General features: G+C 47.4%; 1 protein-coding gene across 1 annotated transcript; it reads left to right on the top strand.

Moving 5' to 3' along the window:
- Positions 1–1,152: 1,152 nt before the first annotated feature.
- Positions 1,153–22,587, top strand: ZNF343 (zinc finger protein 343). Its single transcript, XM_034641269.1, is given in 7 exon segments — positions 1,153–1,289; positions 8,747–9,011; positions 14,782–14,931; positions 15,127–15,253; positions 18,989–19,335; positions 19,337–19,568; positions 21,344–22,587. Coding segments are annotated over 5 exon segments (780 nt in total). The 5' UTR covers positions 1,153–1,289; positions 8,747–9,011; positions 14,782–14,913; the 3' UTR covers positions 21,400–22,587.
- The last annotated feature ends 1,997 nt before the right edge of the window (positions 22,588–24,584 follow it).

Below are 24,584 nucleotides of genomic sequence, written 5' to 3'. Positions count from 1 at the left end.
AAAGAAGTCTTGAGATGTCTTTGGTGCAAAATGGTGATTTATTAAAGCACGGGGACAGGACCCGTGGGCAGAAAAGAGCTACTGCCCCGGGGTTGTGAGGAGTGGCTGATTATATACTTGGGAGTTGGGGGAGGTAAGGAAAAGGGAGGTTTCAAAAGGATTTTCATAGGTTAAAGACTCCGAGGATACTGGAGGCCTTGCCAATGTCAAGTTCAGGTTGTTTTTGCCTCTAGCAAGGCATTAACATTGAGACAGTTGGGAGCTTCTGGGATAAGTCACACACATCCCACCCAGGAGGGGGGTTGGGGGGTTGGGGGTTGGGAGGTGGGGGGGTGTGGTTTCAGGGTGTCACCTTGTGCTTTGCCCCCAGCGCAGAGGGCCTTCTTCTCTCTCATCAGCTTGACAATATCCAGACCTCCAGGACCCTGTAAGCCTTCTTCAACATATGAAAATCTCCTCAGAGACTACCTTTATCTCTACCACCGCACCCCCACACAACTTAAAGCATACGAGCAATCACTCCTCACAATTTCACAGTGCAGCTCTTTCTGTCCACGGTCCTGTCCCTGTGCTATAATAAAAGCACCTTTTTGCACCGAAAACATCTCAAGTCTTTCTTGACAGTTCCCTCCTGGCCCACATCACATCACCTCACTAAGGACCACAATTGCTGGGTCACTTGATAAGAGTATGTTTAGTTTTAAAAACCCTCAAGCTGTCTTCCCAAGTAGCATGTTATATCTGATGGCGCTCACAGAGGACGGTGTGTATATTATAGAGCCTAAGTCTATGGAATTTAGCTCTGTCACGGGAGGAAAGCAAACAATGCTGAAATGCAATACGGGCCAGAAGCCAACCCAGAAATGCGAGGGATGCAGGACCTGGCCCTCCCACGGAAGATCAGGGTCCCGAAGCTGTGCAGAGAGCTGCTGCAGAGGCTTCTGGGGAGTGTAGTCTTTCCGGAGAACGGGTCGAGGGAGTCGTGATTTCACAAAGAAACCACTACCTGTTTTAGGGGTAGGCTGTCATTACAATAGCCATTGTCCTAGTAAATGACCACGGCTGAGGAGCGGCCGCATTGGCCACCGCCGGGAGGCGGGGCTTGCGGGGATTCTGGGAAGTGTAGTTCTGGCGAGGACCGGCCGGGGCAGAGGGCTGTCTGGGCGGATCCCGCCCGCGGCGGTGAGCGAGGCTTACCCCGTCCCTTGGCCCCTCGACGTCCAACAGTAGGGCAAGGAGGGTCGGCAACGGGCCGGCCTAGGGTCAGGTGCTCGGCTAGAGTGCGGCAGGTGGGGAGTGCGGCGGCTCAGGCCGGTGGGTGGGGGGCTGAGGGTTCCATGTTGGGAGGAGGGTCGCGCCTTTGGGGCGAGGGAACCGGGTGACGCTCAGCCAGCGCGGAATCCCCACGTTGCTGGGGGCTGCGCCGAACTCCCTTCCCCGGCTGGGGCGAGTGACTTGGAACTCCATAACTTTTTATTTTGAAGGGGGTGGACATATTCTGCGCCAGTTTCCGAATGGGGGCGGCCCTAGCGTGCATCCTCAGGCTTATTTGAGCTTGGGGATGATGAGTTCAGCTAGGGTCAAACAGCAAACACCCCCCGTAAATGCCCAGGTGTGTCTGGGCGAGGGAATTTTACTTGGGTCTTCACCTCCCTGTCGTTGTGGAAACCCAGGACTGATCGTGAATGTCAAGTTCTGGGTTCGTTGCTTTCGGTGGGGCTTACTCTTCCGGGCCCATAATCGGGGTGTGTGCCCAGCGTCTCAGGCTCCGCTGTGCCTTGGTTTGTTGGGGGTGGATGGAGGCGAACTTGTGGGTGAAATATATTTAGGTTATGGGGGAGTGTCTGGAGTCCCTGGGGGTTTTCAGAGGGTGGGGGAGGTTTTGGCCTGGGACGGACATCCCCTGGTGATAGTGGACTGCGCTGCTGGGACTTGGCATCTAAGCAGTTTTTTGTTTTTAAAGACTTTATTTATTTATTTGACAGAGAGAAAGACAGCCAGCGAGGGAGGGAACACAAGCAGGGGGAGTGGGAGAGGAAGAAGCAGGCTCCCAGGGGAGGAGCCCGACATGGGGCTTGATCCCAGGACTCTGGGATCACGCCCTGAGCGGAAGGCAGACGCTTAATGACTGAGCCACCCAGGCGCCCCTGTAAGCAGTTTTTTGAGTGGGGACAGGTCTGCTTCTCTGGGACCTGCTGTCCCAAGGTTTGTCTTGGCATGCTGCTTTGTGGCAAAGATCTCGGGTTTGGTTGTAACAAGTGACCAGTTTGGCTGATTCCGCCTTTTCTGCTTTTCCCTTGTATGTTGGGGGTCAAACCGCTGGCTGGCTTGGGACTTAGTGGGGTTAGGTAGGGTGGGGAGCTTTGAGGGCTGCTGGCCAGCTATCCAAATCACCTCTGGCATCTGACTGGGTTCAGGTGTCAGGACTTTCATTTTATTTTACTTTTTTCAGTAAGGAAAAATTGTAAACTTTCCGGTAGAATAGTACAATGAACCCCCGTGAACCTATCATTATATTCAACATTTACTAATCGGCAGCCAATCTTTTTTTTTTTTTTAAAGATTTTATTTATTTATGTGACAGAGAGACAGCCAGCGAGAGAGGGAACACAGCAGGGGGAGTGGGAGCGGAAGAAGCAGGCTCCCAGCGGAGGAGCCCGATGTGGGACTCGATCCCGGAACGCTGGGATCATGCCCTGAGCCAAAGGCAGACGCTTAACGACTGCACTACCCAGGCGCCCCGGCAGCCAATCTTGTTTCATAGACAGCCCCTCAACCCTACGTGTGGGTAACACGTGTTACATCCCGCAGGGCTAGACCACTGCTGACGTTACCACTGACCAAAATGGCTTGGGACTCTACAGCTGGAGTTCAAATCTAGGAACTTTCTAGCTTTGTCAACTTGAGCAAGATTTATAACTGCCTCAGTGTATCACAAGACCTAGCTTACGGGGTCTTCAAGAGGTAAAATTTGAACGGTGCCTGGAATTGTCTCTGGTATATAGTAAGACTTTAGTAAATGTTAACTATTCCTAATAATATTACAACTTGAGGCCAAGAGGCATTAAAAAGGATTAATTCCCTATTTAATAGGAGCGTATCAGGGCAGGTTATATTCTGATGCCCACACCTGATTTTGTCTCTCAGAAGCTGTCTACATTCTCTGAGAGATCTGAGGCTTTCTTTTTTCTGTAAAGGAAGAGGAGCGCCCCTCATTTAAACTTGGGGATTTCTAGCCTGGTATCTGGGGGCCAGGAGACAGTCCTGAAGCTCACATTGCCTCTTTCATCCTCACCGCCTGCTTAAACCCTGCTTGCGCAGAGAGGACTGGGTGGAGAAGGAGAAGACTTCTGGGCTTCTGAAAGCCCACTTTTGGGTGCAGACCACTCACCTTTTGCATTCCTTCAGTGCTTTCTGAGCTCCAAACCACAGGCGAATTTCCTTTGCTTATTCTGACGTCTTGTGTCCTGCAGTGTCCCATTTGAGACTCAGAGGCCTTGCTTGGTCCCCTAGGATCCCAGGACTGATTTAAGGACAGGGATCTTTACGGAGAATATTACCCCAGACCAGGTTGCCACCTTCCTTGGCCCAGCAAAATTTCTCTGTAAGTTTATTCCTATGCATCTGTGTTCTTGATGCTTTTGGAAATGCTTTTTAAATGTAAGTTTCCAGGGGCACGTGAGTGCTCAGTTGGTTAAGCTTACCTGACTCTGGCTTAGGTCATAATCTCGGGCCGTTAGATCGAGCTCCGCATCAGGCTCCATGCTTAGTGTGGAGTCCGCTTGAGATTCTCTCCCTTTTCCTCTCCCCTCCTGACTTGTTCACGTGCATGCTCTCTCTCTCTCAAATAAATAAATAAAATCTTGTAAAAAAATAAAATGTAAGTTCTCGATTGTTTCTACCAGTATTTATAAGCACAAGTGATATTTGTAGATTGACCCTTTATATCCTGCTACCTTGCTAAATTTAAATTCATGTATTCAAGTTTTTGTTTTGATTTTTTTGGATTCTAGGACACATTTATGCCAAGGTAAATAAAGACAGGTTTATTTCCCATAGATAATCAGTTTTATTAATTTTCTATGTATCCTTCCAGTATTTTGTTTTTGTGGAACGACAATAAAAGATTAGACACGCATACATGTTTATGCCACCCCACCTCTCCTAAAGGTGTCTTTGGTTAAAGTGAAGTATTTAATCGAAATGTAGTAAGATTTCTCCACTTCTTTGTTAATGGCTTCTGGATTTTATGTTATTTACTTATTTATTTTTTCCTTTTGAAGGTCTGTCTTTCCCCAAGGTCCTCTGTATATTCTCCGGTATGTTTCTAAACATTTATTATTATTTTTTTTGTTTCTAATCTTTAGCTCTTACACTGCTTGGAATTTATTTTTATGTAAGGTGTGATCTAGAAATCTAACTTCCAGTCAGATAGCAGCCGTCTCAACCCTTTGTGAAGAGGCCGTCCCTTCCTGGCTGTGTTAAGATGCTGTATTCACCATACATTAACCCCCAAATACACATGGACTCTCTATTCTGTTCCATTTACTGTCTGTTGCTGCACTCACATCACAGTTTTATTTTCTGTACCATTATATATTTTCCTTTTTATTATAAAATACAACACAGGAAAGAAAGCCACACAAAAGAGATAGTGTAGAATGAGAAGAAACTGAACACCCAGGTCAAAAAGGAGAACTTTGTTGGTCTCCCCAGATGTTCCCCCATTTGTTTCATTCCAATCACAACTTCGTCCTCCCCTTCCAAAAGTAACCTTTCCCTGAGTTTCATAAGGTCAGTCACGTAAGCACGCATCTCTAAACCTTATAGTTCAGCTTTTTTATCTTAAAAAAAGCCCCAACCTAACCTAATTATGATTTTTTAAAAGTGTCTTTTATTTATTTATTTTAAAGATTTTATTTATTTATTTGAGAGAGCCCCAGCAGGGGGCTGGGCAGAGGGAGAGGGAGAAGCAGGCTCCCCGCTGTGCAGAGAGCCCCACAACGCTGGGCTGGATCCTAGGACCCTGAGATCATGACCTGAGCTGAAACCAAGAGTTAGACGCTTAACCGACTGAGCTACACAGGTGCCCCCAAGTGTTTGTATTTTTATAAGGAAATAGATTTGTCACAGCGGACTTGGCAGACAGAAAAGGGCAGTGAAATCAATCTGGATGTACCGTATATAAATTGTATCATTTGCCATCGCTGAGACACCTGTTACAAGCAAATGGCGCTGCCCCAGGATCCTGTCCGTGTGGTGTTGTTGAGATGTAGGATTTTGTGACACAAGTTGTGCTGACAATGTTTGTTTTCTGCAGATTTAATATTATACTGTCTTTATAGCCACAGATAGATTCTCATTCCTGAGGTCTCTTATAATGGAGCGAGAGATGTTTTTACCATTGGGAAAATAAAATAGTGACAATAAGATAATTAAATTGATTTCTCTGGGAAATAGCAATAGGCAGATCGAAGTTGGTTTTTTACACTCATTTATATATCTTGTAAATATTTAAGTCTTTTTGGATCCTATCTTTCCCCAACATTTTCTTATGACATTTTATATGCATGCAGATAAGTTGAAAGGTTTGCTACACCCGACTGTCCGTGTACCGCCTATGTGGGTGGATGGATGTGATGAAGCCAGTCTAGCAAACTGAACAGTTGGGTCACGTGTGAACAAGGAGATTTTCACACACACACACACACACACACACACACACACACAATCAGTTTATTAAAAGATGCCTGGACGCTGTCCTCACCTATTAGGTTTTCTGACATTAAACTGTCTTGTCCATTCCTGGGATAAAGTCTACTTGGTGATGATATATTATTATTTGCTAATGTTTTATTTAGGATTTTTGCACCTAGTTTTATAAGTAGAATTGACCCCTGGTTTTCTTTTTCTGTAGCGCCGTTGATGAATGAGTCAGGAAGCATGTTTTTAATGCTTTGGGGCTCTTAATCTTTATTACAGAATGACCTATTCCTCAAAGTTTTGCTAGAATTGGCCAATTTAATTATGTGAGGCCAATGTCTTTGGGAGAGGTCTTTGTCTTTTCGTTTTCTTTTTGGTTAACAGTTTTTCCTTTTTTTTGTTTTTTGACTTGATTTTAGGCAATTTCTATTCTTCGAGGAAATCGCCCATTTCTTCTGCTCTTTTCTGTCTCTCCTCTCCCCTCCCTCCCTCTCTCACTTGATCGCACTGTCCCCTTTGCCCACAGTGTTGCCTCTTGGCTGGATGGTCAGACTTCACCTTAGGCTCTGAAGAGCAGCGTATTCTTCGCTGCTTTAGATTTCCTGTGATAGAGTCCTGGGCTTTCTGTGCTGAGCTAGGTTTTTCCTGGTCAGTATCCCTGCTTGTTCTTAATGGTACATGCCTTTTTTGTTTTATATCCTGGGCACAGTCACAGATGCCAGCACACTGAAGTCCCAGTCGACAGCAGGGACTGGGGCTGGGGGAGAATCAGTTTATGGCCTTTCGACCTTGTAGTAGAATGCCATGTCATTGGTCATTGGATATCCTAGCATCCCTCCTGTGTGGCCTCTCCCTATAAGTATATGCCTCTACCCTATTGAACTTAGAAGGGACTATGTGACTTGATTTGCTAATGAGTTGTGGTCCGAGGTCTCACTTTAGGTCAAATTTGTAAGTATGGTTCTCCATCTTTCATTTTCCTCTCTCACTCCTACTGACTGTGTTCCAAACAGAGGCTGCACGAGCAGCCTTGGCCCTGGAGTGAGGATGGCTTTGGGCATAGTTACAGATGATACCTGTTGGACATGGAGCTGGAGTGAGAAAGAAACTGTCATTACGTTAAGCTATGGAGATGAGGGGTGGGGGAATATTCATCATTACAGAAGAACTTGACCCATTCTGACTGATACAGACCCCTCCTCCCCTTCGCTGCCAGGGTCGTCTCTTCTTCAGAGTGAACTCTGAACCCTGTGGACATCTGCTTACTCTTGGTGTTTTCATTTAGTCCTTTGTTTGCTGGGCATTCTTGTAGACAGTGGCTAAGGGGATTGGCTTTGGAATGAGAATTCTGGATTCAGGCTTGGCTCTAACACTTCACAGCTATGATCTTAAGGACACATCAACCGACCTCTTAGTGTCTTTGTTTCCCCCTCTGAGATGGAAAGAATAGCAGAGTCTACCCTTGGCTGTGTTGTGAAGATTCATGAACTCTGGACAGTACTTGTTTTCTATGTGTTAGTATTATGAGAAACAGAGATTTATAGAGATTTATTAACTTAGCCCAAATTGTCCTGCAGTAACAGGTGACCCCCTGCCAGATCTCAGTGGCCCACACAGCAATCTAACTTTAACCCCAGTCTTTTTTTTTTTTTTTTAAGATTTTATTTATTTATTTGACAGAGATAGAGACAGCCAGCGAGAGAGGGAACACAAGCAGGGGTGTGGGAGAGGAAGAAGCAGGTTCCCAGCAGAGGAGCCTGACGTGGGGCTCGATCCCAGAACGCTGGGATCACGCCCTGAGCCGAAGGCAGACGCTTAACCGCTGTGCCACCCAGGCGCCCCTAACCCCAGTCTTGTTCCTCCTCTTTTGTAGGTTGCTCTGTAGCTCTGCACCATGACCTTTTACAGTAGAACCAAAGCCCCTCTTGGGGACAGGGTTCTCTCAGAACACGAGAGCTGGTGGAATCATGCAGTGCTTAGAAGTGGCACTGTCCCTTTCAGTCACATCCCACCACCCAAGGCAAGTCACAAGACCAAGCCTGATATCAGGGGCAGGGAAGTATAGTCTTTTTTTATAGAGAAAGAAATAATTGGGAACAATGGTAAAATCTACCACAAAGGCCTGTTTCATCCTAGTCATTAGAACTAGCAAAATGACTGAGATGTATTTCTTCTTACCAGAAGCTCTTAATCTAGTAAAGATAGTCAAAGAGAAAAATTGCAACATAGCACAGTAAGGTGAGATGCCCAGGTTGGACAGAAGAGGGAGTGACCATCTCTGCCAGTGGAATTAGGGGATGAATCATAAGGGCTCCTTAGGGGAACCTAACCAGCCTCGAGAGGGTACCTGGCAACAGTATGACTATAGTCCGTGGGGCTGAGATCCTGGACAGGGTGTCTGAGGTGCTTCTGAACGTGGTTGAGCTCCAACACCACCTGCCTCCTTTGGGACCACGTGGGCAGAGGACTCTCACTTGGGTTCATCTGGAGACACCAGTGCATAGTTCCGATAAGGCCACGTGGATAGGAAGGTGGGGGTTACCTTCACAGAGTCATCGTGAGGCCCGGAGATTGACCTAAAGGAAGAAGGACTCCGTTGAGACCCCGAGTCCTCAGAGTACAGGGATATGGGATGGAACACAGCTGGAACCGAGGGCCAGGGGAGTCAGGAGCTGAGTTCTGCATGCCCAATTTGGTCTGGAAGGAGACATTCTGAGCCTCTTTCTCCACGGCATTATGCCATGTCTTCACTTTGACTCGGGCTCCGTGGAGCAGAGGCTGATGTGACACCCGGAGTTTGAATCTGAAGCTGAGGGAGGGAAGGAATTGTACCTTTTGACAGATAACAAAGAGCGGCAGGGGACAGACTTGAGGGTACACAGGCTGGAAAGGGATGCAGGAAAGAAATCCAAGGAGGCCCTGGGGCCCAGGGTGCCATGTTGAATGAGGAGGTGCAAGAGGACAGGGCCCCTGCGAAGGAGGCATGGGCTCAGGGCCCACGGTAAAGCTCCCAGCAACACTGAAGGGCTTCTCCATCGCGCAGGTCCTGGCTTCACGGAAGCAAGATGGCCTTTCACAAGTAAGCCTCCAAGAATCACCCCAGGCAGCAGAAGTTGATCTTGAGATGATGTAACTTCTACCTGGCCCTCTAGCAGAATGTCATGGAAGACACCGGGCTGACGCTGGAGCCATAACGTTGCCTGATCCTTCTGGCCGCTGAGAGCAGGGCCGGGGGCAGCTTTTGTGTCTGGGGGACAGGGAAGACACGGAGATCATGAGGGAACAGACTCAAAATCACCCAGCAGAAGGTGAGAGGTGGTGGGTCTGGAGAGGCAGCGGGACTGGCGGAAGCAAGCTTGGGTTCATCGAGAATGTTTCAGTGAGGACAGGTGTGCCCAGGGGCTCCCATCTCCCCGCCAGGCCTAGAGGAGCTGCTCTGGGAACGGCCTGCACGGCCCGGCCCCTCAGAGCGCCTGCTTCTTCCCCCAGGTTTGCTTTCTCGCACTACTGCCTGGCTCCGAGGACGGGAGGGCAAGCCCCAGATGCTGGTGGGTCGGGTTACTTTTTTTTTTTTTTCCCCTGAAATGCTGGCTTGTTTCCCCGAGAATAAGCGTATATTCTTTCTTGAGAAGGGGAAAGGCAGTCGTTCATGTCTGTGTCAGACACTGTCTTAGTCATTTGTGTGCTTGATTTTCTTTGTTGAAAAATATACCCAAGGTTCGCATTAAGACTCCAGCAAACTTTTCAACGTAAGTGGTATTTTTGAAAAACAGATTATTTAAAACTTTAAATGTACTATTAAATTTTACTCTGTATCTGCCCTAGCTAAGGGTACTGTGCACTGGACATCTTTTTACCTTTTTATCACTGAATTATTTTTTTTTAAGTTTTAATTTAAATTCTAGTTAGGTAACATACAGTGCAATATTCGTTTCAGGAGTAGAATTCAGTGATTCATCAGTTGCATGTAACACCCCGTGCTCATTATATCAAGTGCCCTCCTTAATGCCCGTCACCCAGTTACCCCATCCCCCCATTCACCTCCCCTCTAGCAGCCTTTAGGTAAGCGTCTCTATAGTTAAGAGTCTCTCTCTCTCTCTCTCTTTTTTTTAAGATTTTATTTATTTATTTGAAAGAGAGCATGAGTGAGAGAGTGCAGGTGGAGGAGCAGAGGGAGAGGGAGAAGCAGGCTCCCCACTGAGCAGGGAGTCTGACATGGGGCTTGATCCCAGGACCCCACGATCATGACCGGAGCCGAAGGCAGACATTTAACCGACTGAGCCGCCCAGGCGCCCCATATAGTTAACAGTCTCTTACGGTTTGTTTCCCTCTCTCCATCCCCCGCCCTATACTGTGTTCATCTGTTTTATTTCTTTTCTTTATTTTTTTAAGATTTTTTATTTATTTATTTGACAGAGAGAGAGAGACAGCCAGCGACAGAGGGAACACAAGCAGGGGGAGTGGGAGAGGAAGCAGCAGGCTCCCAGCAGAGGAGCCTGATGCAGGGCTCGATCCCAGAACGGTGGGATCACGCCCTGAGCCAAAGGCAGACGCTTAATGACTGAGCCACCCAGGCGCCCCCAACTGTTTTATTTCTTAAATTCCACATATGAGTGAAATCATAGGATACCTGTCTTTCTCTGATTGACTTATTTCACTCAGCATAATACTCTCTAGCTCCATCCATGTTGTGGCAAATGGTAAGAGTTCATTCTTTTTTTTTTTTTTAAGATTTTATTTATTTATTCGACAGAGATAGAGACAGCCAGTGAGAGAGGGAACACAAGCAGGGGGTGTGGGAGAGGAAGAAGCAGGCTCATAGTGGAAGAGCCTGACGTGAGGCTCGATCCCATAACGCCGGGATCACGCCCTGAGCCGAAGGCGGACGCTTAACCGCTGTGCCACCCAGGCGCCCCAAGAGTTCATTCTTTTTGATGGCTGAGTCATATCCTACCATGTATGTATACACCACATCTTCTTTATCCGTATCTATCACTGGGATTTTGGAACATAGAGAATTAGTGAGCAGAGTAGTAATAGGCCCTCAGGGCCCATCATCCAGCTTCAGTAATCACCTATAATGGACAGTCTTAAGTCATTTTCACCTCTCACTTCCCTCACTGGGTTATTTTAGACAAGTCTCAGACACGATAACGTTTTCTCCATAATTCTTGACAACAGCTGTGAGAGGGAGCTGGTCCTGGGGGTAATACTATTTGTTTCAGAGGGAGGACGTCTGGCCCAGAGGGGTGTGTGATTTGTGTAGGCCACACTCGTCTTCCACATGGCGGAGCCAAGAGTTAGACTCGGCTTTCTCTGCCTCCCAAGCTTCTGCACCTTCTAATGTATGGAATAACCTTCTTGCTCTTACATAAATCCCCATCTGAAAATGGAAGCATGTTTTCCAGCTCTCGGGAACAGGCCTGTATTATCTGATGAATGACTCCTATAGAATGCTCTCTCTAGATACAGTGTTTCACCCCCAATCCAAACCCCCAATCTTCTCTTCTCTACCAGAAATGTAATGTATTCTTTCACGTGGATGGGGATGAGATTCTGCAAGCCCAACAATAGGTTGATTGATACCCTATCCTTGTTCTCTATCCTTGTTCTCCAGCCTCCGAGTTCTTTGGAAAAATGTGTAAAGGCAAGAAATGATGGCAGTAACAGTAATTTTTATTGTCGTGGTTGAAATGGTTCCATAATGGTGCAGTAAAAGTGGTGGCAAAGTGCTAGCCTATAGCTTTCAAACCAGTGTCCAGCCCTGGCAGTGGATCGATAGTCAGACTCCCAGGACACAGGAGAAGCACTTTTTTTTTTTTTTAAGATTTTTTATTTATTTATTTGAGAGAGAGAGAGAGAAAGCACAAGCAGGCAGAGCAGCAGGCAGAGGGAGAGGGAGAAGCAGGCTCCCCGCTGAACAAGGAGCCTGATGCGGGACTTGATTCCAGGCCCCTGAGATCATGACCTGAGCCAAAGGCAGACGCTTAACTGACTGAGCCACCCAGGCATCCCAAAGGAGAAGCACGTCTGGAATGGTGGTGTGAGGTGCTCGTGGACCTTCTCCCCAGCAACACATCCAAAATGACAAAAAGCACAGCCATGTAAAGTCTGGAAATTATCCTAAGGACCATGTAGGAAGTGGAGAAACATTTATTCAAGAAAATCTCCTAAATCTCAGTGAGAAAAGCAAGCGTCTGTGGCATTTGTCCCACTGCCTGCTCTCTCTTGTTCCGTCTCCAGCAACGTGTGGTGGGGGCTCTACTCCAGGGGATGCAGCCAAAAAGACGGGCTCTGTCCCCCCAGTTCTCAGTCTGGGACCTCACGCCTCCCCCCCCAGGGACAGGCCACCTGCAGTTCTTACTGTTGCAGGCAAGTGTGGCCAAGCCGTCTGGGGTCTTCTTCCTCCACCGGCCCTTCGTTGTAGGATAGAAGCTCTGTCCCGGGCCCAGGAGGTCAAGGATCAGGAGGGACCTGTTGCCTTTTCTCCAGTTTGCTCCTGGGGCAGGGATCCTGGGCCGGGAGGGGCAAACCGAGAAAAAAAATGGGCTGTTGGGTGCCCCTCTGTCTGAGCAGGAGTGTTACTGAGAGCCGTGGCATCTGACCTTGCTCCCAGCTCCCCAGCGGTGCAGACGTCCTGCCCTGGGGGAGAGGCAGGCCTAAGAACTGAGCCGGCCTGGTGCTCCCCAAGCTGACTGGCTTTGTTTGCCACAGAGCGTAGGGAAGTTCAAGTCTCAGCGTGCTATGGAAAACAATGGAAATTTCGGTGGTGAGCGGTTAAGAGGAAGCTGGCAGGTCCCTGAGACCAACTGGGCTCTGTTCTTTCTCTTTTTCAGGAAATTCAAATACCCAGTAGAAAGGCCGGTTGCCCGAGTATTGGCAGTTAAAATACACTCGTAGTTGAGGGAGCCCAGGCCAACGTGTGATCACGGAGCAGCACGGCTTAGGTTACCGGAAGTAACTGTGTGGAGAATTAAAAATGGAGAGTCTTTGTACTGTTCTGAGTTTCAGGAGGAAGGATACACATTGCAAACCCCTCCTGCCTCTCATGCCTGCCTCCATCTGTAATATCTGTGGTATGTGGTGATAGGCCGTGTGTGGCCCTCAGACGTTACTGTCGTCATCAGGCCCTCTGTCAGGAGCATTCGGTGTGAAGAACATTCTAGTCGAATGTGTCTCCAGGATTTTCAAGTTAAATACCTACTGAATTTCTTGTTAAAATATCTCAGTCGTGGACACTTAGTTCACGGAGTATTTAGGTATGTGAATCCCATCATTTCCCCCTTTTTGTACTTTGACCTGCTGCCACTATTCTCGAGATGGCGCGTGTGAGCTTGAAAGTGCCCTCATCACGCACCACGGCTTTTGGGCAGACATTGCCAATCGTAAGCAGTTTTCTGGGAAAGAAGCACTTTAAATATTAGGAAAGCATGAACTCTCTCACCCGACCAGGTGAAGGTGTTTTTTGTTTGGTTTAAATTTGATTGAGGTGTAATAGTCCTGTAACAAAGTGTGCAGTTCAGAAATGTTCTGAGACTCTCAGGAAGTGAACACAGCGTGTAAGCAGCGCCCAGATCAAGATGCGGACTGCCGTCACTCGTGGGCATTACACTCCTGCAAACCTTCTTCTCTTCCGGACGATACTTCCCCCGGGGGTTACTCTCTTCTGACTTCTAACATCACAGATTACATTTCCTACTTTCTGTTTTTGTTCTTTGTTTTTTTATTTATTTATTTTTATTTTTTATTTTTTAAGATTTTTTATTTATTTATTTGACAGAGACAGCCAGCGAGAGAGGGAACACAAGCAGGGGGAGTGGGAGAGGAAGAAGCAGGCTCATAGCAGAGGAGCCTGATGTGGGGCTCGATCCCAGAACGCCGGGATCACGCCCTGAGCCGAAGGCAGACGCTTAACCGCTGTGCCACCCAGGCGCCCCTGTTCTTTGTTTTTTTAAATGAACGTCATCACATAGTCTGTACCCTTTTGTGTTGGCCTTCTTTTGGTCAACATTATGTCTGGGATTCATTTATGGTAGGGTTTGTACTTCATTTTCCGTCATGGTTTTTTTTCTTTTAAAGATTTTATTCATTTATTTGACAGAGGTAGAGACAGCCAGCGAGAGAGGGAACACAAGCAGGGGGAGTGGGAGAGGAAGAAGCAGGCTCATAGCGGAGGAGCCTGATGTGGGGCTCGATCCCATAACGCCAGGATCACGCCCTGAGCCGAAGGCAGACGCTTAACCGCTGTGCCACCCAGGCGCCCCATGTCGTGGTTTGTTTTTATATGCAAAGGCCCCCACATCGCCAAGGTAATTCTTGAAGTAGAGCAAAGCTGGAGAAATCGTGTTACGGGCTATCAAGATCTCTCATTAAGACAGTGGGGTATTGGTGTTAAGGACAGGCAGGTGGACCGGTGGAGCAGAAGAGAGTCCAGAAATAGGCCCACACGTAGACAGTGGCCTTACTGATAGCAAAGGGGCCTACAGTGTGCTGAGGGAAGGTAGACATCAGAAGAGGTGATGGGATTGGTTACCGGCCACAACGCGTACCTGTCACTTACATAATGATTAATGACTGGAGAGCTAGTGGCAGAGCCCACTGGAAGCAGTTACTTGCAATTAATATACCCCAGTAACTGACATTTGAACGCTTTTGGTCGGGGCTTGGTGTCATTTAACTAAATCATGCCAGTGAGATTTGTGCAAGGAGTGCCGGAACTTAAAATGGTTGAATTTTCTAAAGCAGTGAATTTTAAAGCATACGCTGATAAAGTGTCAGGCTTTAAAAGCAGATTAAATGATCTGTAAATGCCCCTTTCCTTGAATATTGCTGCCATTCCGCTGCCTGCGGTTTTGCCCACATGACATACTGCTCTCCAGGACAAGTGAAGCATGCGGGGCTTTGTTTTAGAATGCCAGGCAAAGAGACATTTTAGTAACCTGCCTCCCTCACAAATGCTCATTGTGGACCCCGTCTTTCTCTGTAGTTGAAGATTGTTCCATTTTCTCCTCTAAATCTCCACCATCCCCTGATGCCCAGCACAAGCCCCACATATGTGTGCTTCTCTCCTTTCTCCAGCCCCTCCTCCACGCTTCTCAGAATTCCTCCAGAACGAGTCCTCAAGGTCACTTTCCTGAGTGCTGCTCGAGGTTTGCGGATGGATTCACAGATCATTTCTCCAGTGAAATCCCACGTGTCTGAGGGCCAGGAATGGGTTTTACGTGTCAGGTGTGCCCCCCTCCGATTTTAACACAAAGCCCGGGGGTGGGGGCCCAGAAGAACTTGATACAGAGAACTGTGTATTCTGAAAAGAACGAGTTCAACTTCTCACATGTCCGGGCTCTCCAGGGCCACCAGAAACGCCCCTCACACTGGGAACACCGACAGTGGCTTGCTGTCTGTTAACTTACTGCTTGTTTATAGGTACCAGTTACATTCCGGGAGGTGGCTGTGGTCTTCACAGATGCAGAATGGAAGGTTCTGAGCCCTGAGCAGAGGAACCTCTACAAAGAAGTGATGCTGGAGAATTACAAGAATCTGTTCTCGTTGGGTAAGGGGGTGTTCTTTCCTTCATTAATTCAGTAGAGACTTATCGGCCACCTACTATGTGCCAGAAAACGTGCCAGGCACTTAGCACACCTTAGTGATGAAATAGGAATCCCTGCCCAAGAGGGCTTATTTTCTAGTATGTGGTGACAGACAACAGACCAAAAGCTTCATATGCAGGGATATCCGAACATGGTATGTTAGAAAGTGATCCATGCTATGGAGTATAAAATCGTCATACAATAGAGCAGGATGAAGGAGTATTGAGTGTGAGTGGGTGGCTGGCTGAATTTTGCAATTGGGGATTTGAAACCAACGAGGAGGGACCATGTGACCAAAGATAGAATGTGGTAAGGGAGTTGGAACTCCGGGTACGTGGGGTAAAAGCATTTTGGGTGCAGGGCCTTGTTGGTGCTAAGACCTTCTGGAAGGGATGTGCCTGCCGGGTGTAAGGAACTGCAAGGTGGCCAGTGAGGCTGGGGGCACAGTTGGCAAGGGGGAGAGTAGGGAGACATTGCCTCCTGCCTCAGAAGGTACAATTACATATCAGAGTTTGTACGGCTTTTGGGTTTCATAAGTCATGTTATTTTCTTTTTCATTTACTGAAAAACTTACATGGGTTGTTTAAACCTGGATTGGTAAACACTTTCAGTCGGGACATTACTCTGGATCAGGAGGCAGCCAGCTTTTTCTGTGAAGGGCCACATAGTAACTGTTTTACGTTTTGTGGGGCTGTATGGTCTCTCTGCAACTGCTCTGGGGTTGGCCCTTGGAGTGCTAAATTGCCACAGACAACATGTGAACGAATGAACGAGGCTAAGACTTGATTTGTGGACGCTGAATTTTGAATTCCACAGAATTTTTATGTATCATGAAATATCGTTATTCTTTTGACTTTTTTCCAACTATTTAAAAATTCAAAAACCATTCTGAGGTTGTGGACTATACAGAAACAGAGGGTCCCCTTGTTCTAGATCAGAGCTGTCCCGTAGAAATATCTTATGAGCTGGGTGGGGAATTTAAAATTCCCTAGTAACTGCATTCTACAAAGTAAAAATAAATGGATGAAATTAAAAATTTTTAAAAGATTTTATTTTTATCTTTTTGAGAGAGAGTGAAAGCAAGAGAGATCACAGAGGGAGAGGGAGAAGCAGACTTGCCACCGACCAGGGAGCCCGATGTGGGACTCGATCCCAGGACCCCGGGATCATGACCTGAGCCGAAGGCAGACGCTTAACCAACTGAGCCGCCCAGGCACCCCTGAAATTAATTTTAATAACATTTTTTTAACATAGTATGTCAAAAATATTATCATTTCAATATGTAATCAATATAGAAAAATTAATTAGATTTTTTTGGTACCAAATCTAAAATCTGTTGTGTATTTTACACTGAGAGCACATCTTCATTCAGACTAGCCACCTTTCAAGTGCTCAGTAAACCCGTGTGACTAGTGGCTACCGGATTAGAGAGTGCCGTTCTAGAAAATTCCTAAGTTTCTAGATAAAGCATGTAGAGAAGAGTCACGTTTTTGGAGACACAAACCAGTTTCAGGCAGAAATTTCTTCAGCAGTCTCCTTCAAATGGCATAGCTCTTTCCCCGATATGAATTAATCACATTTTCTTTCTTCCACTGTCATCTGTCCCATGTGATTTGACCTGAGTCCATCTATTTTGAGTTCCAGCTAACTAAGGATAGTTTCGTCCATTTCAGTCTGGTTCTGTGTATTTTGATTTGGCCTTAGCTAGTCAGCCTAACTAGATTTTGTTTTTATTTTTCATTTTCTCTTGTCCTATTATTCTCTTCTTCTATGTTAAGGCATTTAATGGGTTCAGAAGAAAATGTTAAAATGACCTGGTTTAGATTATTCTCAATACTGAAAGCCCTGATTCCTTTATTTTGCTCAACACATAATATTCTACAGGTCTCCAGCCTCTTATGGGCTCTTTGGGGCTTTTTTCTTATTTCTTTCTCTTTTCTTGGGCTGGTCCAGAGGGCTAGTGTCACATAATTTTTTTTCTTTTTTTCTGTGTCTCTATTCACACCCTTGAACAGTTTGTGAACTTTAACGATTTTGCCCATCACATATTATGATAAACCCATTTTCTCTGTCACTTCTGCTTTATCCTTATACTTCTGTTAGGTTACAAGACAGCACAAATTTATTCTCAGACTCGTCAAAAATGAGATCATAGTGTTTTCTTAACAAAATCAGCCTTTTTTTCTCGCATTCTTCACATACTCATGTTATGATGTTTCTTTTCATGGGTTCTGCTAGACATAAGTGGGCCAATTTCCACTGGAATGATCTTTAAAGCTTTTTGAGGAGGAGTTTTTGAGTTAGCTTAGACTAGGTAATTCTGTGATAACAAACCATGTCAAACTTTGGTGGCTTGTCATAGCAAATGTTCCTTTCCCACTTACACTGCCTCTTGTCTAAGTTTAGGTGTGGTTCAGCTCTGTTGTTTCTGGAATTCAGACAAAAGGACCAGGCTCATCTGAGTCATGGGGTTCTTAAAGAAGAGGGGAAAAGAGCACTGATAGGACCACATGGTGCCTCTTTTTTTTTTTTTTAAGATTTTATTTATCTATTTATTTGAGAAAGAGCATAAGTTGGGCGAGGGGCGGAGGCAGAGGGAGAGGGAGAGGGAGAAGCAGACTCCCTGTTGAGTGTGGAGCCTGATGTGGGACTCAATCCCAGGACCCTGGGATCATGACCTGAGCTGAAGTCAGCCCCTTAGCCGACTGAGCCACCCAGGTGCCCACATGGTTCCTCTTAAAACTTGTTTGAAAGAGGCACTAGCTTTTCAGTAATCATTGGCCAAAGCAAATCACTTAGCCAAGGCTGATGTCCTTGTGATGGGATTGGTTTGGACATAAGGTGCCAGAATCCTGAAACCATGGACCATGTTTTTCTTGTCTACTGCTGCATCCACACTGCTTAGTAGGGAACCTAGCACTTAGACATTTCTAATAAGTTTTTGTATGTCGATGGGAAACCTGAAATTCGGTTTTCTTTCATATGTAATCTCTCTAACCACTGATTCATATAGCATTTCCTACGTTTGCAAGCCCTCCCGACCAAGTGGCTTTTTATGCCTATCAGTCTTGTTTTGTCATAAGAAAAGACATGAAGGTGATTTTCACCTAGGTCACAGAGACTGTTACGTCCAAGTAGAACTGAGTTGTGGACAGCGTGCATCTCCGTGACTGTCGATGGCTTAGGTTCTTTCGTAGAAAGGGGAGGCTAAGGTAATTGAAGCTGTTTGCAGCACACAGTGCTTACTTGAAAGGTTCCTGTTTCCCATGTAGAAGATGGTTTTGTTATGGATTTTGTGGACTGCAGTAGAAGATGGAATGCTGGGGGCACCTGGGTGGCTCAGTCATTAAGCGTCTGTCTTCGGCTCAGGTCATGATCCCAGGGTCCTGGGATTGAGCCCCATGTCGGGCTCCCTGCTCAGCAGGAAGCCTGCTTCTCCCACTCCCACTTCCCCTGCTTGTGTTCCCTCTCTCGCTGTCTCTCTCTCTGTCAAATAAATAAATAAAATCTTTAAAAAAAAATAAAGATGGAACGTGCAGAAATGAATGGAAAGGAATTATTGGTGAGGGGCAAATTGTGTTGTGCGTGTATTGTTAGTTACGGATGTGGCATTAAGACACTCTGTTCCAGGACAAGGCAGAGCTGCCCAGCAGCCCCATGTAGGGCTTCTCTAACTGAAAACTCTCTCTCTCCAGCAGAACCAAAGCCAGAAATCTACCCCTGTGCCTCCTGCCTTCTGGCCTTCTCCTGTCAGCAAGTCCGCAGCCAGCATGTTCTTCAGATCTTCCTGGGCTTCTGTGTAGAGAATCACTTCCATCCAGGGGATTCTGGCCCCAGGCATCAGGAGTGGCAGTATTCCGCTCAGAGCTGCTGGAGTGGAAACATAGAAGGTCACCAGAGGGAGGGTGGCTCCCCACCCTTGTGTGCGAGGACAGAGGAGACAGAGACGTCAGGCGCATTCCCCAGCCTACCCCGGGGACAGTCAGCAAGAACTAGAGAAGGCACCATGGTGATAGAAACAGAGCCTACCTCAGCCCAAAGGCTAAATAAACCCTGTGCAAACAGACAAAGGAGTAAAAGAAGCCTCAAGATTGGGAGCGGTCAGCTGCACAGAACGTGAATTAGATTGTAGCCTGAAATCAGACTTGGTTACAAAGCAGACGACCCACTTACAGGAGAAACCCTATGTTTGCGGGGAGTGCGGGCAAGGTTTTAAAGTGAAGTCAGCCGTCATCAGACACCATCGGACACACTCGAAGGAGAAGCCTTATGTGTGCGGTGAGTGTGGCCGAGGCTTCAGCCAGATGTAGAACCTTATTAATCATCGGAGGCACACTAGGGGAGAAGCCATATGTGTGCAAGGAGTGTGGCTGAGGCTTTAGCCAGAAGTCCAACCTCAACAGACACCTGAGAACACATTCAGAAGAGAAGCCTTATTTGTGCAGGGAGTGTGGGCAGAGCTTTAGAAATAAGTCAGTGCTCATTAGACATCAGTGGACTCACTCTGTAGAGAAGCCTTATGTCTGCAGTGCGTGTGGGCGAGGCTTCAGTGAGAAGTCATACTTCATCAGACACCAGAGGACACACTCAGGGGAGAGACCCTACATGTGCCTGGAGTGTGGACGAGCCTTTAGTGATAAGTCAACCCTCAGAAAACACCAGAAGACACACTCAGATGAGAAGCCTTATATTTGTGGGGAGTGGGGCCAAGGCTTTTGCGATAAGTCAGCTCTCAGCATACACGACAGGACACGCTCGGGGGAGAAGCCTTCCTTATGTGGTGAGGCTTGAGCCAGAAATCACTCCTCCTTGTTCACCAGAGGACACACTCGGGGGAGAAGTATTCTATTTTCAGGGAGTGTGGGCGAGGCTTCAGCTATAAGGCAAATCTTATCAGACACCAGAGGAAACAGTGAGGGAAGAAGCCATCTGTGTGCAGGGATCCTGGGCAAGACTCGAGCAGTCAGTCAGACCTCGTCCTGCACCAGAGAGCCGAATGGGGAGGAGTCCCTATCCGTGCATGGAGTGAGTAGGGCTTCGGAGACGTGTTGGGCCTTGTCAGGCTTCGAGGCACATTCAGGAGGGGAGCCTCACCGGTGCTGAATGTGGGTGACTCGGTAGCCATAAGTCAGCCCTCACAGCACAAAAAGGATGCACTTAGGTGGGAAGTGCTGTGTGTGAGGCAGGAACTGTGGGCAAGGCTTTAGCAATAAATCCACATTTACCAAACATCGAACATCGGTGGCCCACTTGGGAGAAGTGTCGCGGGTTCAGAGGGTCCTGGTGGACCTCAGTGAGCAGAAGAGCAGGTGGGCAGGCAGGTACGAGGTGGCACGCTCAGGGAGGAGCTGGCTGCTTGCTGGGAGTGTGGGTGAGACTCTGGTGCTCAGTGAGCCTTCTTCACAGACCGCAAGGATAATCTGTACGCGGACGCCCTGGGGAGCTCGGCCCACATAACCTCTTCAGGGCTGGCACCCTTGCCGCTCCACGTTCCTGCTGCACAGAGGCGTTCCTCCCTAGGACGTGTCGTAGCCACAGGGAACTGCCCCTTCCCAGCGAGTGGCTGCTGGCCAGTGACCGATTGATCTGGGGAGAAAAAAACCTCAACGCTCAACTCAGCCGGGACAACTCCGAACGGTCCTCCCAGGTCCAGAGATCCCCATGGGACTGAACTCTTGCTTGCAGTCACGTTGCATGTCCTGCCCTCATTCCCTGATAAACCACTCGAACTCTCCATTTCATTGTCTCTGGGGAATCCACCCTGAGACAGCTTAAGTGTGCAAGGGGGTGTGGACAGGGTTTTGGCCATAAGTCACCCCTCAACAAACCCCAGAGTATACAGAATGGAAGCTCTGTGTATGTGGGGAGCATGGGCCAGGGCTTAGGAAAAGCATGTCTCAGTATCCATCAGGATACAGCGTTTTTGGGAGAAGCTTTCCAAGGGCAGGGAGGGAGGCTTTCGCAGGACGTGAAGCCTCATCTCGCACCAGAGGACACACTCAGGGAGGGCTCATGGGTGCGGCTTTATCTCTCCTACTGTCTTTTCTTGACAGACTTCAGGGGACAGAGACTTGCCACTGCCACAGACCGGTACCTCATTCACCTCTGAGGGGCCTTCAGAAGTCTTGATGAGAGGGAAGATGGCATTCTCAACTACAGAGACCCGGGTTTTCCCCTTTTTGTAATCAGATGGAGTGAAAATGTGGAAGGCTTTTTTTAAGTAACCCAGGAATGGACTAGTTGTTTCATTTTCATATCCGATTTCTTTCCCAGTTTCTCTTGTCCATCTGTTCTAGTAAAATCTTCTTTGCTACGTGCAGCCTGTGTACCTTAGTCCCTCATCTGTCTGGAAAGGAATTCAAATCCACAACTTGGATTTCCTACATGAATTCAACCCTTGAGAAACAGGAAGTCCCAAATCAATCTAATAGGGTTATAGGGGAATCTGAGCCTCTGTGTGGGGAGGACGACCTACCTTCTGGAAACAGGCTAACTGAAGGGAAGGCCTTCCCAGGTCCCTGGGCGCCAGAGAGCTGCCGCCTCTCCTGACTGATCTCCCTTTGGCTTCTGGGAAAGCTCCTTTCCCAGGGTTTCCTTCCTTCCTTCTTTCTAGTCTCTCTTCGGGTCTCTGTTGAATCCCTCTCTACCCTCTGGAAGCACTGCTGTTCCTCGGTGGTCTGTTCCCGTCCTCCGGTTCCAGGGACCCTTTAGCCACCCTCCCTCTGCGGCCTTCTGGATTCCAGGATCAGGTCCTTTAACCTTGCCCAAACTGTTCTCCAGCCACGAATCAGTGCTTTGGGCTTCTTAGCTATTCCCCGCGTTGGTTCATAGGTCTAAAGACCCCTAAATACAGCTCCGATACCGTGTCCCCTCAACCCTCCATTCCTCAGGTCCAGCCCTGCTAGCGATCCCCTCCCTCATTCCTCTACTCACTGGTCGAAGATAGCCTAGCCGTACGCCTGCCCTTGTTGGTCAGCGGTGAGATTCCTAGCATAATATTTTTCCTAATGGAAATGAAATAGACTACCGTGCTACGCTGTTTTTATTTTCTCCTAAAATGCATGATATGTATAAGGGATAAAAATCCATGTTCTCCTAATATAAAGATGATTTTCATCTAGCCCTGTACCCTATTCATTAATTTTAATCTAGAAATTGTTTTGGAGAATAGCCAGGCATGCACTTACTCTTTAATTAAAGAGAAATTTGGGACAGGTTGTAATATGACATTCTAGAATCTTAGGAAAAAAAAAAAAGAAAGAAACCAGATTCCTAGAATTCCATCACCAGTGTTCTAAAGGATAAAAGCATTCCCTCTCTGTCTGAATGTTGGGGCAACAGCTGAGGATTGAAGATCTCACACAGTCAGGTCTTTTTTTTTAATAATAATATTTTTTATTATATTATGTTAGTCACCATACAGTACACCCCCGGTTTCTGAGGTAAAGTTCGATGATTCATTAGTTGCGTATAACACCCAGTGCACCATGCAATACGTGCCCTCCTTACTACCCATCACCAGTCTATCCCATTCCCCCACCCCCTCCCCTCTGAAGTCTTCAGTTTGTTTCTCATAGTCCATAGTCTCTCATGCTTCATTCCCCCTTCTGTTTACCCCCCCTTTCTTTATCCCTTTCTTCTCCTACCGATCTTCCTACTTCTTATGTTCCATAGATGAGAGAAACCATATGATAATTGTAAGTCAGGTTATACACAAGGACATGCTTTGCCCTGCTGATGTAGATGACCAGGGCAGTCCCAGCTTACCCGGCTGACCAGGCTCCGGGGCAGAGCCGACATCATAAAACCCTTCCCGCTGCTACTCATCAGTTCTCCTTTTTCCATCTTCCCACTTCCTCTGGGAACTAGAAAGCTCCTCGGTCCGTGCATTTTTCTCCCATGCTAAGTGCCTGAGGGACACAGCTTTCTCCAACTGATTGGCCACCATGTTTTCCCTGGCTCCCCACTCAGGCAGTGGTGGCTTAATCCGGAGCCCAAACAGCACAGGCCAGTGTCCCAGCCCAGGTCGCTTCTCCTGTACCCTCCCTTCCGCCCCACGGACACACATCTTAGGGCCCCACTGGCTGGCCAGCATATCACTTGACCTTCATCCTGTGCAGCTGGTTACTGGGTGCTGCTCCCCAGATGCACTCCTCAGCTCCATGTGTATGGGCCGCTGGGCCCCTAATAGCCCCCCTTAGCTGCCCTAGCTCGAGCTGTGCACAGAGCACTGGGGGCTTGCAGTGCTCCAGCCTCCATTTCTAGCAGCACCTATGGCAGTTCCTTGACCTCCCCTGCTCACCAGCTCTTCAGTCTCCACTCACTTGTGCCCCAGAGGTGTGTTCGCTGCGGCCCTTCAGATCCTGACACATGCTTTGGTAAGGGCTGTGAAGTAGGAATGATTTTTATATTTTAAATGGTTGAAAAGAATCAAAAGAAGAATAGTATTTGTGTTTGTAAAGTTTTATTGTAACAGCCATATATTTGTTATGTTGTCTTGAGCTGCTTTCATCCTGTCATGGTTGGATTGAGTCATTGCAACAGAGACCGTGTGGCCCACAAACCCTAAAGTGCTATCTGATCTATCTGACCCTTAACAGCAAAAGTTTGCCAGGCCCTGATCTAGACTGAACCTTAGGAACACTTTACAAAACAAAGGCCAGATGAATTCATGACCCCCTTTTTCTTGTTTGTGGAAATTGACAAGCTGACCATAGCAAGGAGAGCATCGTAGCAGTGGAGCAGGTGATTCTAGACATTTTGTAGGTGAGGTCCTCAGGATCTGCTGATGGATGAATTATGAGATGGGAGAGGGAGAGAGGAATCAAGGATGCTTCCAAGTTTGTCATTTTGCTTTTTTTTTTTTTTTAAAGATTTATTTATTCGACAGAGAGACAGCCAGCGAGAGAGGGAACACAGGCAGGGGGAGTGGGAGAGGAAGAAGCAGGCTCATAGCAGAGGAGCCTGATGTGGGGCTCGATCCCATAACGCCGGAATCACACCCTGAGCCGAAGGCAGACGCTTAACCACTGTGCCACCCAGGCGCCCCTGCTTTTTGTTTTTTTAACTCGAGAAACTCCTGAGATGGGGAACACTGGTAAGAAGTGGGTTTGGGAAGAAGAGTGAATACAATCAAGAATCCAATTTTCATCATGTTAAGTTTAGTACACCTATTAGACCTCCAGGTCAAGCAGATGGCTGGGGAGAAAAGGCCAGGAGTTAAAGGAAGAGCCCTGGGTTTGAGGAAGAAATTTGAAATTCCTGAGCCCTTAGGTAGTAGTCACAAGTCCAAGG

Source organism: Ailuropoda melanoleuca, chromosome 13, assembly GCF_002007445.2.
Source record: "Ailuropoda melanoleuca isolate Jingjing chromosome 13, ASM200744v2, whole genome shotgun sequence".
Taxonomy (NCBI): domain Eukaryota; kingdom Metazoa; phylum Chordata; class Mammalia; order Carnivora; family Ursidae; genus Ailuropoda; species Ailuropoda melanoleuca.
This window is presented reverse-complemented; position numbering and strand designations above follow the sequence as displayed.